This window comes from Marmota monax, unplaced genomic scaffold, assembly GCF_021218885.2.
Source record: "Marmota monax isolate L192 unplaced genomic scaffold, Marmota_monax_Labrador192_F-V1.1 WCK01_AAM20220418_F8-fsc00014, whole genome shotgun sequence".
Taxonomy (NCBI): domain Eukaryota; kingdom Metazoa; phylum Chordata; class Mammalia; order Rodentia; family Sciuridae; genus Marmota; species Marmota monax.
In genome coordinates this window covers 10,210,551-10,226,595 of record NW_026695222.1, presented here as the reverse complement: position 1 = coordinate 10,226,595, position 16,045 = coordinate 10,210,551, and the positions used below count along the sequence as shown (strand labels likewise).

Here is a 16,045-nt window from a genome sequence, read left to right as displayed (position 1 = left end):
GGAACAGTCCTTGAGGAAAGCAAGTGAGTCATGATGTAGCTCAGCCACATCCAAGAAAAGGAATGAGATGGGCTTTGTGGCCAGGGCACAGCATGAGGAGGGAAGCTGTCAGGAGGCTGGCCATTACAGATTATCACAGACTTTATGTATCTCTACTTCTGACAGTCCTTTCAAACTTGAATCTGCCCTCTCAGAATGAGAAGTGTTGCATGTGTCCCCCTCACTAAGCTTCCACCATCCCCAAGGCAGATAGGAATACTGCCTTCCAAGCTAACCACCACCAGAAGGACTCATGCATTTCGAGTCCTGCTTCTCTGAGTAAGGGCAGTAAGAGGAATCATTTTGTCCCTGCTAGGATCAAAAGAAAAGAAAAATGGTCTGGGGATGGGAGGGATGATGTGGTATCATTAGGACTGTGTTGTCTATAACTGAGAACTTGGCATCATCTGTGTTTCAGATGCAGTATGTTTTTATATACCAAGCCCTTCTGGAGCATTATCTCTATGGGGATACAGAACTGGAAGTGACCTCTCTAGAAACCCACCTGCAAAAAATTTACAACAAAATTCCAGGGACCAGCAACAATGGATTGGAAGAAGAGTTTAAGGTGAGTTGGTACTAGATGACCAACTCCAGATTGAAGGGTCCATTTGGTCTGGGAATTGTGGGTCTGGGTAAATGACTCCTTGTGCATTTGCCCGCAGATGGTAAGACCCCTGGTGAGGCATGCCAGTGGTTTAAGGAAGTGGCCCTTTCAGCTCCTGTTATTCTCAACTCATCTTCCTTGTTAGGAGTCACTTCAGTTTTGTTTAGGGGGAAAGAAAAACAGGTAACAATGTTTTTGTTTTGTTTTGTTTAAAAAAAAAAAAAAAAGCCCACAGGTGATTATATATAGCCAGGGCAAAATTTTTCTGTAAGGACCAGATAATAAATATTTTAGAGTTTGTAGACCATACAGTCTCTGTCCCAACTGCTTACTACTGCTATTGTAGCACCAAAGCAGGCATAGACAGATTGTGAACAAATGAGTAGGGCTGTTTCTATAAGACTTTATTTATAGGCAGCAGTCTGGATTTAGCCTATGGATCTTAGATTGCTGACTGCTACTGAATGCCATTAGATAATGTCTCTCAACACATAAGGCCTGTGTCAGGGCTGTGTAGCTCACTGGTAGATCATGTACTTAGTATTCATGAGATCCTGAGTTTAATCCTTTCCACCAAAAGCATCCCAAGTCATGCTCTCATCAATGAAAAGTGCTCCCAGAAGCAAGTGATTTGTAGTTTCAGGTGAGAATGACACCTTTCCTTAAAAGCAGTTCTTCTCATACTATGGTGTATACGCTGGGGATCCTGACAGATACAGGTTCTGATTCAGCAAGTCTGAGTTAGATCCTGACACTTTGCATTTGACATTCTGCATTTCTAACAAAATGGGGACAATGCTGATGATGTATGGGCTACACTCTGAGTAGCAAGGATCAGGAAGAATATGAGGGGAAGAGGGGATACACATTTGGATAAGTTTTTCTAAGAAGTCTAAGACTACCTCTGGGGGTAGAACAGCAAGGTGGGCATCGGGTGGGCCTAGTTCCTTCTTCATACTGGAATCCTAGCTCCAGATCATAAAGTTCTAGGCCAAAGGAATCCCAGAAGAACTCATACAACAGCCTGGAAGGGGTTGTCTCTCAGTGGTAGAGCGCTCACCTAACATGGGCAGGACCCAGGTTCGATCCTCAGCACCACATAAAAATAAAAGCATGGTGTTGTGTCCATCTACACCTAGAAAATAAATATTAAAAAAAAAAAAAAAAAACAGCCTGGAAGGCAGTATTTACTAAACACTGACTTGACTTGTTCCTGAGCTTAAAGAAAGAAACAGTGTTCCAACAAAAACATGTAGAAATGGAGATCAGGACCCTAGGGGAAGAACAGAGTGCTGACAAGGACCCTGGAGATGCAGGTCCGGTGACAGGCAGTCTTGTTAGGTGTAGTTACTTGGGTCAATAATGTTCTACTTCCCTCCCTCATTCAGAAGTTAACATCAATCAAAATCCAGAATGACAAGATGCGGACTGGAAACCTTCCAGCCAACATGAAGAAGAACAGAGTTTTACAGATCATTCCATGTAAGTGCCCTATCTCCTAATTCTTTCCACCCTTTCTACTTCTCAGGGACTAATTAATGATTGGTTTGGAGACAAGAATCAGGGCATTACCTCTTGATGCTCCCAGTGCTTTAATGGCCCCTGTAAATAAAATATCATAAAGAGGCAAAGCCTTTCTTTCTCCTGGGCAAAAAACAAGCTTGCCCTTGCCCAGCTGGGATTACATCTGCTAAGGGCCAAGGGCAGGAGCAGTGGAAAGAAAGAGATTGGGCATGTTGGTGAGCTACCAGCCACTGTTCTTCCTGCAGATGAATTCAACAGAGTGATCATTCCAGTTAAGCGAGGTGAAGAGAACACAGACTATGTGAATGCATCCTTCATTGATGTAAGTGTTGGCTGTGCCTGAGCTCCCAGCACCCCATAGAAATTCCCTGGACTTAACAGTGCTTCCCTCACAAATCTCCCTGGGAGGATCTTATTTGAATCAGTCAGCAATTACTGAATTCTGATACCTTCCCACCCACCTAGCTTACTAGGTTTGTCCAGCCCCAAAGAATAGAAGGTGGGCAAAACATAGTGCACTCCAGTGTGATACCTAAAGTGAAACTTTACCACACACTCATCTAGGCTAAAAAAACTGACCTGACCTTTCCCATTCCTGTTCTTCTCATCCTAGCTCCAGCACCCCTTTCCTTTCCCCAGAGTTTGATCTTTGGCCACTGGGGAGCTCTGCCTGGGATGGATTTGCCTCCAGCAGCTCCTATCCTTTCCTAGTGTCTTGTCTCATTGCCTCCCAGAAAGGCCCATCTTTTCCATTCACCCCTCCCTGATTATACCACCTCGTCCCTGTAATTGACCTGTCTGTATAGGGCTACCGGCAGAAGGACTCTTACATTGCCAGCCAGGGCCCTCTTCTCCACACAATTGAAGACTTCTGGCGTATGATCTGGGAGTGGAAATCATGTTCCATCGTGATGCTAACAGAACTGGAGGAGAGAGGCCAGGTGAGTTCAAAAAGGGCCTGGGCTGTGAGAGAGACAGTGTGAACAAGTGTGTGTATAGGGGTAGGGGTAGGCTAGAAGGTAGTTCTTAATTTTTACTTTGATTATACTGTCCACAAAGCCATTTTCAGACTTACTATCTAGTCTGTTAGGGTCTGAGCTATCATCAGCTTCTCCCAGGACTGGAAAGCAAAACAGTTCCCACCCTTTCACTTTTCTCCAGAATACAGCCCCCAGCCTAGCCTTTGCACACATTCTCTGCACCCAGCCCCCCCAGGCAGGGCAGAACCGGCAAGAGGAGGGATACAGAGCCAGTCCAGGGCATGGTGAGTGTCTCTAAGAAGGGGTCACCTCTTCTGGCTAAATGAAAGAAAACAATAGAATTTGAGAAATAACAAAAGCAAGAAATGTACAGCTTAAATTTCATTAATAAGGAAATGGAGTTTTCCCCCTAGAAACATGTGCCCTTTTTTGGCTGAGTACGTGATTTAAGAGGGATAAAGCCAGAGGACAAAGTGACCCAGTGCCAGACCAGCCATGCTTCACAGGCTTAACAAGGAAGTCTTAAAAAAAAAAAAAAAAAAAAAAAACACTCCCTCAAGTCAGTTAAAAAGTGTTGTCTGGGGACTCAGAGGTCCCCCAGAGCTCCCAGGGAATAGAAGAAATCTCACCACTACTACTGATTCAGTCATGCCACCTCCATGGGGCACTCTCATCTCAGGGATTCTCCCTCTAACTCTCATTACTGGCAGCCAGTCTGTGCTTCCACTGTGCTTATTCTTTTTTTTTAAGAGAGAGAGAATTTTTTAATATTTGTGTTTTAGTTTTCGGTGGACACAACATCTTTATTTTTATGTGGTGCTGAGGATCAAACCCAGCACCCTGTGCATGCCAGGCCAGCGTGCTACCGCTTGAGCCACATCCCCAGCCCACTTATTCTTTTTTTTTTTTTAATTTTTTTAATATTTATTTTTTAGTTTTTTTCGGCGGACACAACATCTTTGTTTGTATGTGGTGCTGAGGATCGAACCCGGGGCCACACGCACGCCAGGCGAGTGCGCTACCGCTTGAGCCACATCCCCAGCCCACTTATTCTTATAAACACTCTTTCTGTTGAGGTTATACAGTGAAGTAATTGGGTGCTTCTTTAGGCCTGGGATGTTATGTAACAAGGATCAGAATCAATAAAATGATCCTGGAGAAGCTAGCAAGGCTTGGTAGGAAAGTTTCTCCTAAGCTATAATGAAGAATTGAGACTTTTTAAAGCACTTTAAGAGTCTTTGACAAATCCAGTTTGTGGTGTGTTTTTTTGTTTGTTTTTGTTTTTGTTTGTTCTGTTTTTAATCCCTTGGTAACACCAGGAGAACAGTGAGGAGAAATGGGCAAGCCAGAAGCAGAGGGGAACTATGGAAGTTTTATTGATGGCTTGAACTCTGCTGAGCTGGTCAGAGAGAGTGGAGAGGTGAGGAGGGCCCAATAGGAAAAGAGTTAAGCACAGCACCCACTCAGGAGTCACTGAGTTTGTTGTCAATTAAAAATTAAAAACATTAAGCATGTTTTACATTGGTTCCAAGCAGTTAGTTCCCATTCTGTGCTTGTGCAGTTTATTTAACTTTGATACAGGCTTCATACCTGTATCAATACCCCAACATTTCATTATGTCAGGTTTGTAGTTTGTGGGTTTTTGTTTTTTGCTCAGTCATTTCACTCAGTAGCTAGTCTTCCCAGGCTTGTATTATGTACCAAATTGACAGGCATCCCTCATAGATCTTTGTCTATTATTAGTAACAAGATTGATGAAATGGGAGGTTTGGTTAAGTCCTTGGCCTTGCACTCAAGAAAACATGCACTGAGTAACAAAGGCCAACTGGGACAGAAATGGCTGTGTTATCAGGGCCTAGTGCATGTCTGCTAGCCCTCTGATAGCCACAAGGGGATATGTGGATTAGACCAGAGCTTTACATGTTTTTCCCCATTCCGTCTGCAGGTGAATGATGGGAAGGCCCAAAGAATAGGCAGAAGAGCTAGAATAGGAAGCTCAGAGACATCTCTTGGTCCACTGCCCTATAATGAAATGTAGCTCAGTGAATATCTCTGACCCTGTCTAGTCTGATTATCAGGCTTCTTTTTAAACTTACTTTGGTACTGGGGATGAACCACAGCTTGGCACATGCTGAGCAAACACTGTGCCACTGAGCTACATCCCTACCCCTCAGACTCTTTCAGTCTTGAAGAGAGCTTAATGAGAGTTTAGGGTAGAGGGGCAGGAAGCATTTATCTTGGGTAACAGTGAGGGGAAGAGCCATGCACACTTAGTCCTCCAATCCATTGGTCAAGCCTGTTATCAGTTGGGTGGACCCCCTTTCCTTCTGCCACTGTGCCTTAGCCTCTGTCTTCCCAGGGCTATCAAAATAGCCAGTAGCTTTTGATCTTAGAAACTTCTTAGTGAATCAGAACAGGACATTAGTCGCATTTTTCATAGGGCCTCACTGGCCTCCAAGATAAAATTTCACTTATTGTTTCATCTCTCATTCATGTCAGGTGTAGCTCCCAGAGATAAACACAGTAAGCCTAAATAACATAGTGAAGGGTGTGTATGTTTATACAAAGTGACACCACCACTCCTTATGTCAGTAGTATAAAAGTCTGATCCCCAAATATAAATTTTCTACCATATAAATAAAAATCTCAAAGGAATTAAAATTTCTCTTGAGTTTTCTCGTTCTTCTCCACTTTAACCAAAAGGATGCATCAAGATGCTTGGGAAGGCATGGGTTCCTTCAGTGGCCACAGCTTGGAACAGGCATCAGTGTGAGCAGGGCAGTGCTACCAGCTCCCGCACTGTGCCAGCCCAATCTGACTCTCATTCTGCTTCTTTAAAGCATCAGTAGAACACGATGCCCACAAAGTTGAGTCCCTACTACTGTTGTCAGCCTTGTACCATAAAGAGACTTAGTGCTGTCTAAGGCAAGGAGGGTGAACAAAGACCACAGGAGAAAAGACAGAAAAGCTGGGCTTAGGCTTCATCAGGATGCCACTGTATAGAGTCCATAACCTGAAAATTAAATCTGAGATTAAACCTCAGCTCCCAAGCTCTCTTCTCCCACTTAATGACTTCTTCACCTGGTTTACCACCCCTTTGGGGCCTTTATTCCTGTTTCTGTTCTTTTGTCGATTTGGTGTTTGTTTTGGTGAGGGGGTGTTGGTTGATTTGCAGTGGGATCTTACTGTGTTGCCCAGACTGATCTTGAATTCCTGGGCTCAAGTGATCTTCTTGCCTCAGCTCAGCTGAGACTATAGGCATGTGTCCCTGTGCCTGGTTTTCTATCTCTGGTTTTGGAGGCATCAGTATCCATGAGGATGATCTATCTACCCTTAGTCTTTCTGTTTCTTGGCTTCCTCAGCTACCAGTTCCCATGGTCAAATCATGATCTTTTCATCCCCATGCCTTTAGAATCTTGATAGGACATTCTATACCCTGTTTATCACCTCCAATACAACATGGTACTTCTTACTTCTATTCCAGTAATTGTTTATCTTCACCAAATCTTAGAGCCATTGACTGCTCCACTTTCTCATTGTCAGTCACCTGGTTCATATTTTCACCTTCCTGTGTGTTCTGTTTGTAAAGTTTGTGTGGCTTGTCATTATTATCCTTCCCTTTCTAACACCCATTATTGCCTCATACTTTCTTACTTTCTTTCATGGCAAGGCCTCTATTCTGTTAAATCCAGTTACATATCTACATATGATAGCAAACATCACTGGGAAAAAACCAAAACTCTGCTGACTGTTCTCCCACTGAATTCACCACCACAAATCTAATGTGGGTAAAGCACTACCTAGCAATTCTATTGCTGTTCCTTCTTTTTTCTTTTTTTTTTAAGTTGTTGATAAACCTTTATTTTATTTATTTATATTCAGTGCTGAGAATCAAACTCAGTGTCTCACAATACAGGCAAGTACACTACCACTGGGCCACAACCCCAGCCCCCCTGTTCCTTTTTCTCTCCCTCAGATCTGCAGAATCCCCTTGCCTATCCCGCCATATATCTTAGCTATAGCTTGGCCTCATTTTTCAAGAAATTGGACAAGAATATCCTCCTCAAGCAGCAGCCCATTCACATCTGTAACCGTTCTCTTACCATCCTGGGGAAAGGGATCCTATAGCTCGATGCAGCCATCCACTGTGCTCTTGGTCCCATTCCCACCTCCCTCAAGGATCTTGCCACTGGAAGATCCTTGCTAGTCTTGTCTCCATCAACAGCTCCCCTCTCTACTTAGCAGCCCACACTCTTACATTTCCTGTCTTTAAAAAACAAAATTATCTCCCCTAATCCTACATCCCCTTCCATCTAGATACTATTTTTATGTACTTCTTTCTAGATAAGTTCCTTTAAAGCATCTGCTTTCCCCTTTAGGTTCTCACCTCACTCTGTTCCTTTCATTCTTGACGGCAGTGGGACTGCTTTAGTTAAGATCACGGTGACATTGACTGTTATCTTGCCAAATCCAAAGATCATTTCTCTCTTTTTTTTCTTTTTCCTTTTGTTTGTTCTTGTTGTTGTCCTTATACCAACATTCGAAATAGTCAGTGCTTCCCTCTTTCTTGGAATATTTCTTTCTTTGATTTCCACAATCTCACCCCTGTCACTAGCCTTGCTAGCTCCTTTGTCATTTATTTTGTGACCTCCTTCTCCTCTGCATGACCTCTAAACACTCTCTGGAGGATTCTATACTCAGGCCTTATTAGCCCATTCTCTTATGACATGCTGTCCTTGAGGATCTCAGCCAAGCCTGTGGTCTTAAATACAACCCATACACCAAAGCCTTAAATCTTTGCCCCCAGCACAGTTACCTACTCCCCTTCCAATAGGGATCTCCCATATTCCTCATGGCCATGCATTTCCCATTGTGTACTAATGTATCTAGTACCTACCTGATATCTTCATGTGGTTGATTATTAAGAATCTCAGGCCAGTGGCACATGCCTGTAATCCCAACTGCTCAGGAAGCAGAGGCAGGAGGATTGTGAGTTCAAGGCCAGCCTCAGCAAAAAGCAAGGCACTAAGCAACTGTGAGACCCTGTCTCTTTAAAAAAAAAATGGACTGGGGATGTGGCTCAGTGGTTAAGTGCCTCTGAGTTCAATCCCCAGTACCTCTCCAAAAAAGAATCTAAGGCTCCATATGGCCCAAATGAAACTTGATTTTTCTCCCCACACTTCATGCTAATTCACCCCACTCTGAACTGTCTCAATAAATAGGACCATCTTCCACCCCACTGCTCCTGCTACAAGTCTAGGATTTCCCTTCCTTACTCTCTTTTCGTCACCACCACATGCAGTTTATCAGTGAATCTTGATACCTGCTGAGCATATCCACTTCACTCTAGCTTAACAATGCCACTCATACAATATACCATCATCTCTAACCTACTAAGGGACATGCACATGGGGCAGTGGTTACACCTCTCATAAACCATGCCAGCACTAGGTCAACCTGGAGTTTCCTGGCAACCTGTCTTCCTGCTTCCAGTCCCATTGAGTCAGTTCTTCACATGGCAGCCAGGAATATTTCTTTCTTTGATTTCCACAATCTCCACAGCACCCTTTTGAAAAATACAAATGTAATCATGTTACTCTTTATCTTAAAATCATCTTTGGGCTTTTAGAGACCTTGAGGAAAAAAATCTACCTATGCATATGAAATTTAGAAACTTTTTTTTTTTTTTGGTTATTTAGTCCCCACACTTAAATTGGGCCCTTCCTTTTAGTTTCACTTGCTTATTTTAAATCCCCTAGTTTTCATTTTCTCCTATCCCCTCTACCCTCAATGGGCTAAGTAGGGCATGGTTTATATGCTGGGTCACAGCCTCTGTCCTTGAGACGGGTCTCCCGTATTCCTCATGGCCATGCATTTCCCATTGTCCTTCTCTCACTTCTCCATCCCAGCAGAATCTTGGCATTTTTAGCCTGGGCTACAGTTAGGATAGCCAGTGCTGCTACAGTTTTTTCTGGATTCTTTAAACCTACATCCTGCCTCCTAAGGAAGGGGTCCCTTAGCCCAGAGGATAATAGATATCTGATTGAAACTGCTCTGTGCCTTCCATCAACTTACCACAGCCTGTGAACTAATGCCAGACAGCTGTCACTGCCGCCGTTTCATAGACGAGAGAGAGAGAGGCCTCTGGGGATTGTTTCCCTCTGTTTCCCACCTTTTCCCTCTTAGATGATTTGACTTGGTTTGAGATGGGGACTCAACAAGTTGTCTTGGGCTCAGGTGATTCCCCCCTACCTCAGCCTCCATAGTAGCTGGGACTATAGGCACATGCCACCATACCCAGCCTTTGGCTTTGTTTTTGAGTGTAACCTGCTCCTTTGGTTTTGTTGTTGAGCCCATGTGGAGGGCTAAATTAAATGAATCCTGTCCCCTTCGCCAGGATAAGTAAGATAATTCCCTACCATTATCTGTCCTATAGTCTTATGTAGCTTTTCTTTACTCCATGTCATTCCTTAAATCCTAATCACATATTTACCAGATTTGTTTTCTTTCAGCCCACCTTACCTGCCTCCCTGTAACCCTCTAATAGCTGTGTCCCCTTGAAACTCACTGTACAAGTCTGCCCCCTGAGGTCAGTCAGAACCACCTCAAGTGACTGACTGTCCCCATTAGCTAACCAAGGAAGGGTTCCCATTTTTGTCTCTGTTGATAAGCCCCTTGTCTCCAGCTTTAGGAAGGGCTTCTCTCCTATAATTCCCAGCTATGCCTGCCTGGGGACTCCCCACCTTCTGCCCTTTTTCTCTGCTATGCATACCTAAGAAGATCTAAAGTACTAAAAGCTGTTGGTTGCAGGGCCCATAGTATTTCTTTCTCTTGTAAAATATGGTCTTGCTGCTCTCTTCCCTCTATCTCAATCTGCTGACCTCACTCCCATCTGGAACCTAGTGATTCTAATGACTTTGAAGTCCATCTTCAGTCCTGGTTGAGAAATTGTGTGAAGGCGGTATTGTTTCAAGGGAACTGTGACAGCAAAATCATTCTACCTGCCAGTGCCCTGGAGACCAGTGATTAATAACTAGTTGAGGTGCACCTTAGTTAGGATTTTTTTAAACAGTTATGGTTGAAGAGTGGTTCAGCACCCCATCTTCAGGGATCCTCAAGATTTCTGGAGAGCACAGGTGGAAAAGCACTGGTCTACGGCATTTCTTTGCTCCAATACTTTAATAACCTGTCTGTTAGAATGAATTCACTGTCATTTATAAAGGAGTTACTGAATGATCACACTTAGGAAAAGCAATAAAAGTCCGTAAAATGGGTTTTTAATCTGGATGAGGTGACACTCCTGGAGTCTCAGCTTTTCAGGAAACTGAAGCTGAGGCTGGAGGAACACTTGAGCCAGGAGTTCAAGGCCTGCCTTGACTCACATAAATAAGTTGGATTTTTAAAAATTTTTTTTTAGTTGTAGAAGAACAAATAAAGATAAATAAATCTTTATTTATGTTTATGTGGTGCTGAGAATGGAACCCAGTGTCTCACATGTGCACATGCAAGGCAAGTGCTCTACCACTGAGCTATAGCCCCAGCCCAATAAATTGTATTTTAATAGTAATTTTATTTGTACTGTGAGACTATCAATGATTTTTCTTTTGTACTTAATGTTTTCAAATCTTAATGCACATGTATGGCTGAGAATTTTTAAGTTTCGGCTGTTGTGGTGGTGCATGCCTGTTAGCCTAGCAACTTGGGAGGCTAAGGCAGGAGGCCAGCCTCAGCAACTTAGTGAGACCTTGTCTCAAATAAAATAAAAAGCAGGACTGATTTGAACTTGGCACATTAAATGTTGGGGAACTTAACAACGTGAACAATATGAGGTATTGGGCAGGTGAGCATGCAGGACGTGATGGGATTCAGGAGAGCAGCAAGGGAGACCAACAGCAGAGAGACCAGTTGGATAATGTAGTTCAGAGGTAGAGCAGCCCTGGGTTAAATCTCTAGTACCATCAAAAAAAAAAAAAACTAAAAACTAAAAAATCTCAGACCCCCCCCCCACCCACACACACACAATGCTCTAAAGAAATGGACCACGTTTTACTTACATATTTATGCCTTGACTTATTCTGAAGACATTAAACACATTCATTTACCAGGAACTTATTGAGAGCCTATAGAATGCCAGGCCTGGGTCACGGTGCTAAAGATGCAAAGATGAATTGAGATAGATCCTTTCCCCTGTACGCAGGGAGCTTTAGAAGGAATTGAGTTAGGTGCAAGCAAAGACAGTAAACCATCTCCTGCAAGGACAGGAGTGCTAGAACTAGCAACCTTAAAGTACCATTGCAGATTAAGGAGATCGAGATCAGAGGAATAAAAGGATACTGTGAACTGGGCTATGGTGAAGCAGCATGGCTGGGTGAGGGTGTAAATGGGTTCCACTTTTCTGGATTAGCAAGGTGGCACATGTAAGCAGCTATAAAATATGGAATCATGGATTAAGGGTGGAACAAAAACATCCATCCCTCTTCATCCTCCCCACAGCCATTTGAGTGTTGAATAGCACTGAGCAGCAGAGTTCTTCATAGACTCTGTCATATTGTAAACTAGATTGTCAACAAGTGACACTAAATGATTAACTAATTATTTCTTGTAGAATGCCTGTAATCTCAGTGGCTAGGGAGGTTGAGGCAGGAGAATCACGAGTTCAAAGCCACCCTCAGTAATAGTGAGGTGCTAAGTAATTCAGTGAGACCCTGTCTCTAAATAAAATACAAAATAGGACTGGGGATGTGGCTCAGTAGTTGAGTGCCCCTGAGTTCAACCCCTAGTACCAAAAAAAAAAAAGTGAGAGGTCAGGCTGCTCACGAGCAATGCTGCCTTTGCCACACTTAGTACTAGCCCCTGGCCTCTCTTATTTGTCTCGCCAGGAGAAGTGTGCCCAGTACTGGCCATCTGATGGCCTTGTATCCTATGGAGACATAACAGTGGAGCTGAAGAAGGAGGAAGAATGTGAGAGCTACACCGTCCGAGACCTCCTGGTTACCAACACCAGGGTAAGATGTGCGGTAGGTGGGGCTCCTCCCTCAGGGAAAGCAGAGCTACCCCTGCCTCCCTGACCCTCTTTTTTCCAAAGGAGAACAAGAGCCGGCAGATCCGACAGTTCCACTTCCATGGCTGGCCTGAAGTGGGCATCCCCAGTGATGGGAAGGGCATGATCAGCATCATTGCAGCTGTACAGAAGCAGCAGCAGCAGTCGGGGAACCACCCCATCACTGTGCACTGCAGGTATCGCTGGCCCCAGCTCTCAGATGGGTGGCAGAGGCGGGGGTGCAGTGGTGAACATGTGTCAGATGGTGAGGAAAGCTGTGCAGGAGCAGGTTGTAGGTGAGCACTTGTGACAATCAAGTTTGACAGTCATAACAGAGCTGAGTGAGTGCTCAGAGAGTGTCTTGGAGTTTGAATTTGGCACATTAAATACTAGGGAACTTAACAACATGAACAATGTGAGGTATTATGCAGGGGAACATGTGGGATGTGATGGGAGAGCTATAGAGAGACTAGTTGGGCAACGTGAGGATGAGGGCCTGGCCTCCTTAAACACAGGGAAAGAAAATGGCAAATGTTCTGAAAACAGTCAAGGGAAAATGAAAAGACTAAGACTGCTTAGCAAAAAAGCAGAAGAGTCAAGGGTGCTTCTCAGGTTTGAGCCTAGGTTACTGGTAGCAGTTGATGTAAGCAACTGAAAAAAAGATGATAAGGAGACTTGTTTGGAGAGAAAAGGTGAATTTTACATGGAACATGTTATTTGAGATTGCATTTTAGGAAAAAGAAATGTTTACCCTGAGTTTCCTTAATAGTAAAGTTTCTCAACAGATTTGTCCATATTAGCTCTCTAGTTCCTTTCCTTTATTCTCTTATCCTGTCAAGCCCATTCCAGTCATACCACCCACTCACACACTTACTCCATTTCAACTGCACCACTGGGGCTACCTGTGGCCTCCAGATTGCTAAAGCCAGTGGTCATTCTCAGTCTCATCATACTTGACTTTTCATCAGTGTTGGACACAGTTTATCACTGATCTCTCTGCAGCACACTCCCCAAGTGGCTTCTGTTATGGTTTTCATCCTCATGTGCTCTTCTTCTGTGTCCTGTGTTGATTCCTCCCCATTTGTGGTCCAAGGCCCAGTCCTTGAACCTCTTCTCTATCAACAGACAACACCCCTAGGAGAGCTCACTCAGTCTCCTGGCTTTAACAGCAATTCCCAAGTCTTTATTACCAGTTCTCTAAGTGATCCCCCAAACACCAAGTTTATCTATCCAATTACCTACTTGTCATTTCCACAAGGATATCTAATGGGCATCCTTAGCTTAGGGTTCAAGTGAGAACTGCTGGTGTTTCTGTCAAGGCCTGCTGTTCCACATCAGTAAGTAGCTTGCCATTTCCCAGATAACTCCAGAGAGAAACCTTGGAACTAACCTGTTCTCTGCTCTTTCTCAGATATCATATCTAATCCATCATCAAATTGTGTTCTACCTGCATATAATCTAACAATCCAAGTATTTTTCACTGCCTCCTCCAGGATCCTCTCTGTCCAAGCCAATTTCCCTCTGCAGTAATTGTACCAATCTCCTTCCTGGCTGGTCTCTCTGCTGTCACCTTCACCTGCAATCTGTTCTCAACACAGCAGCCTAAGAGAGCCTTTTATTTTATTTATTTATTTTTGCCTCTCGCCCTGCCTCAGGAGCCTTTCAAATGTAAGTCATGGTCTGGGGATATAGCCCAGAGGTAGAGTGCTTGCCAACATGCACAAGGCCCTGGGTTCTATGCGCATCACCACCAAACATATATATAAACAACTATAAATCTCTCCTTTATTTAGAATCCCAACAACAAGGGCCCAACATGATCTGAGGGCTCCCTGTCAGGCCAGGAAGCAGGATGCAACTTAGGCTGGCATTCTCCCAGGGCTCTGACCTCACCCTCACCACTATCCTTCCTTCCTACATCAGATTCAGCACCCTTGGCACACTCCTGCCTTTGTCCTGAGAGACTCTTTCCCAGATATCCATAGAACTTCACCCTCACCTTCTTGGTATGTCTGCTCACACAGCACTCGTTCAGAGAGCCTTCCTGAGCACCCTACCTGAACTCTGCTCCTCTTTCTCCTTCCCTGACTGCATGTCTTTTTCTCTAGAAAGATTGCTAAGCCCCGCAGTCCTTGCCACAGAGCAGGCACTCAATGTCCAGTTAGAGAATCAGCTGATGACATTGAGCGGGGTAGATACTGTCAAGGTCTGAATTCCTTGGATTTACAAAGAAGATAAGAGACACAGGAAAGAACCAGCAGGTACATACCATTGCAAATGGTTTGTCAGGGAAAAGGAAGAGAGGAATAGAACTCTAACCTGATCCAGTGGTAGGGTCAGGTCAACCTGGGCATGTTGGTAGGTGAACGTCAAGAGCTAGTACTTGTGGAGTGTAGATGAGGGTTGTTAGCATGGTCCCACAGGTGAGCCCTCAGTAGGAGTAACCTGTGCCATGAAGGAGAGGCAGCAGGGGTCACTGCCTCCCCAGAGGTATGCTGAGTTCCTCTAGGCTGGCAGAGGTGAGCACAGGCCTCCTGCCCCACTCATACCCTCCTGTGGTAGCTCTATGGATCATGCACCTTCCCAGGCACCAGACTCAGCTTCAGTCTGCTCCTTGTCACTCATACTCACCCACTCTGCTTGGAGAGCTTTAGCAGGCATGGTAAGTCTGTCTGCTCTGTTTCAGCGCCGGGGCAGGACGGACAGGGACTTTCTGTGCCCTGAGCACAGTCCTGGAACGAGTGAAAGCAGAGGGGATTTTGGATGTCTTCCAGACTGTCAAGAGCCTGCGGCTTCAGAGGCCACATATGGTCCAGACACTGGTATGCTGCTCATGTCTTTGTGCCACCACCATCTGCAATCCTTCCCCATCAGGGAGAAGGCCTTCAGAGTCCCCCTCAGGAGTCCCACCCTTCCCCAAGGTGTCCAAACCCACAAGTGCCTTGAGAGGCAGGATTGCAGTGGGAATATACCCTCTATCACCAGTGGGAATGTGACACGTTAGACAAGGGGTACTCGGGTGCCCCCAGGGCTTGTTTATGCTTCTCCCTGGGTTGGGGGTCGGGGAGCAGGACTACTTACCTTTGTTCTGTTCAGGCTCCCTATTAAGAGATCTGACTTTTAACAGTGTGGACATCCACAAATGTTTTCCTAAAACTTCTGGAGTGAGAAATGTTTGAGGGGAAAAAGAAAAGTAAATTTTAGGAGGTTTACCAGGAGATGAGACATTAAGAGCAGAACACATGCCAGTCTGGCAGCCATGGTGAAGGTGCACCATTTCCCAGCCCAGCATACTCGTATTTGTCCTTGCCAGTCCAGTCAGCTCTATTTGCAGAACATCCACTGTGCTAATCCAGAGGGCAGAGCTATCAGAACTTGGGCAGACAGGTCGAGGTGCATGTGGAAGTCCACAAACATTCATTTCCTCTCCAATTTCCATTCTAAAAACAGCTCTGTTAGGAACTATGGTTCCACATACTCTTCAATAACCTTGGCATTCTTCCCACTTTCATTCTCCAGGAGCAGTATGAGTTCTGCTACAAGGTGGTGCAGGAATACATTGATGCATTCTCAGATTATGCCAACTTCAAGTAACAGGCGACAAGGCCCCGTGGACAGGAGAATTGCCTTTAATATTTTGTAATATTCTGTTTTGTTAATATACCCAAAATTGTGTATATATCTTATAACTGTTTTAGAAATTGGTACATAGGCTTCTATTACCTATTAGGTGGAGATTTTATATGTAAATGTGTTAGCACTGATAGTCCTTTTTCCAATGTTTTATTGGGGAATTAAATAGTGTGATGTTTGACTGATATCGTGTAATCCTCAGCCTGGAAATTGGGCTGGATT

The 16,045-nt window shown here is 44.4% G+C and overlaps 1 protein-coding gene across 6 annotated transcripts in view; it reads left to right on the top strand.

Moving 5' to 3' along the window:
• Ptpra (protein tyrosine phosphatase receptor type A) overlaps positions 1 to 16,008 on the top strand; it is a 122,477-nt gene extending 106,469 nt beyond the window's left edge. For all 6 annotated transcript variants that reach the window (XM_058575537.1, XM_046433687.2, XM_046433688.2 and 3 more), the window contains 8 exons: positions 458 to 607; positions 2,035 to 2,128; positions 2,416 to 2,492; positions 2,977 to 3,111; positions 12,030 to 12,155; positions 12,236 to 12,387; positions 14,877 to 15,012; positions 15,710 to 16,008. In XM_058575537.1, the coding sequence (XP_058431520.1) occupies positions 458 to 607; positions 2,035 to 2,128; positions 2,416 to 2,492; positions 2,977 to 3,111; positions 12,030 to 12,155; positions 12,236 to 12,387; positions 14,877 to 15,012; positions 15,710 to 15,784 (945 nt within the window). In that variant the 3' untranslated portion in view covers positions 15,785 to 16,008. The remainder of the gene's footprint in view (positions 1 to 457; positions 608 to 2,034; positions 2,129 to 2,415; positions 2,493 to 2,976; positions 3,112 to 12,029; positions 12,156 to 12,235; positions 12,388 to 14,876; positions 15,013 to 15,709) is intronic.
• Positions 16,009 to 16,045: the final 37 nt, after the last annotated feature.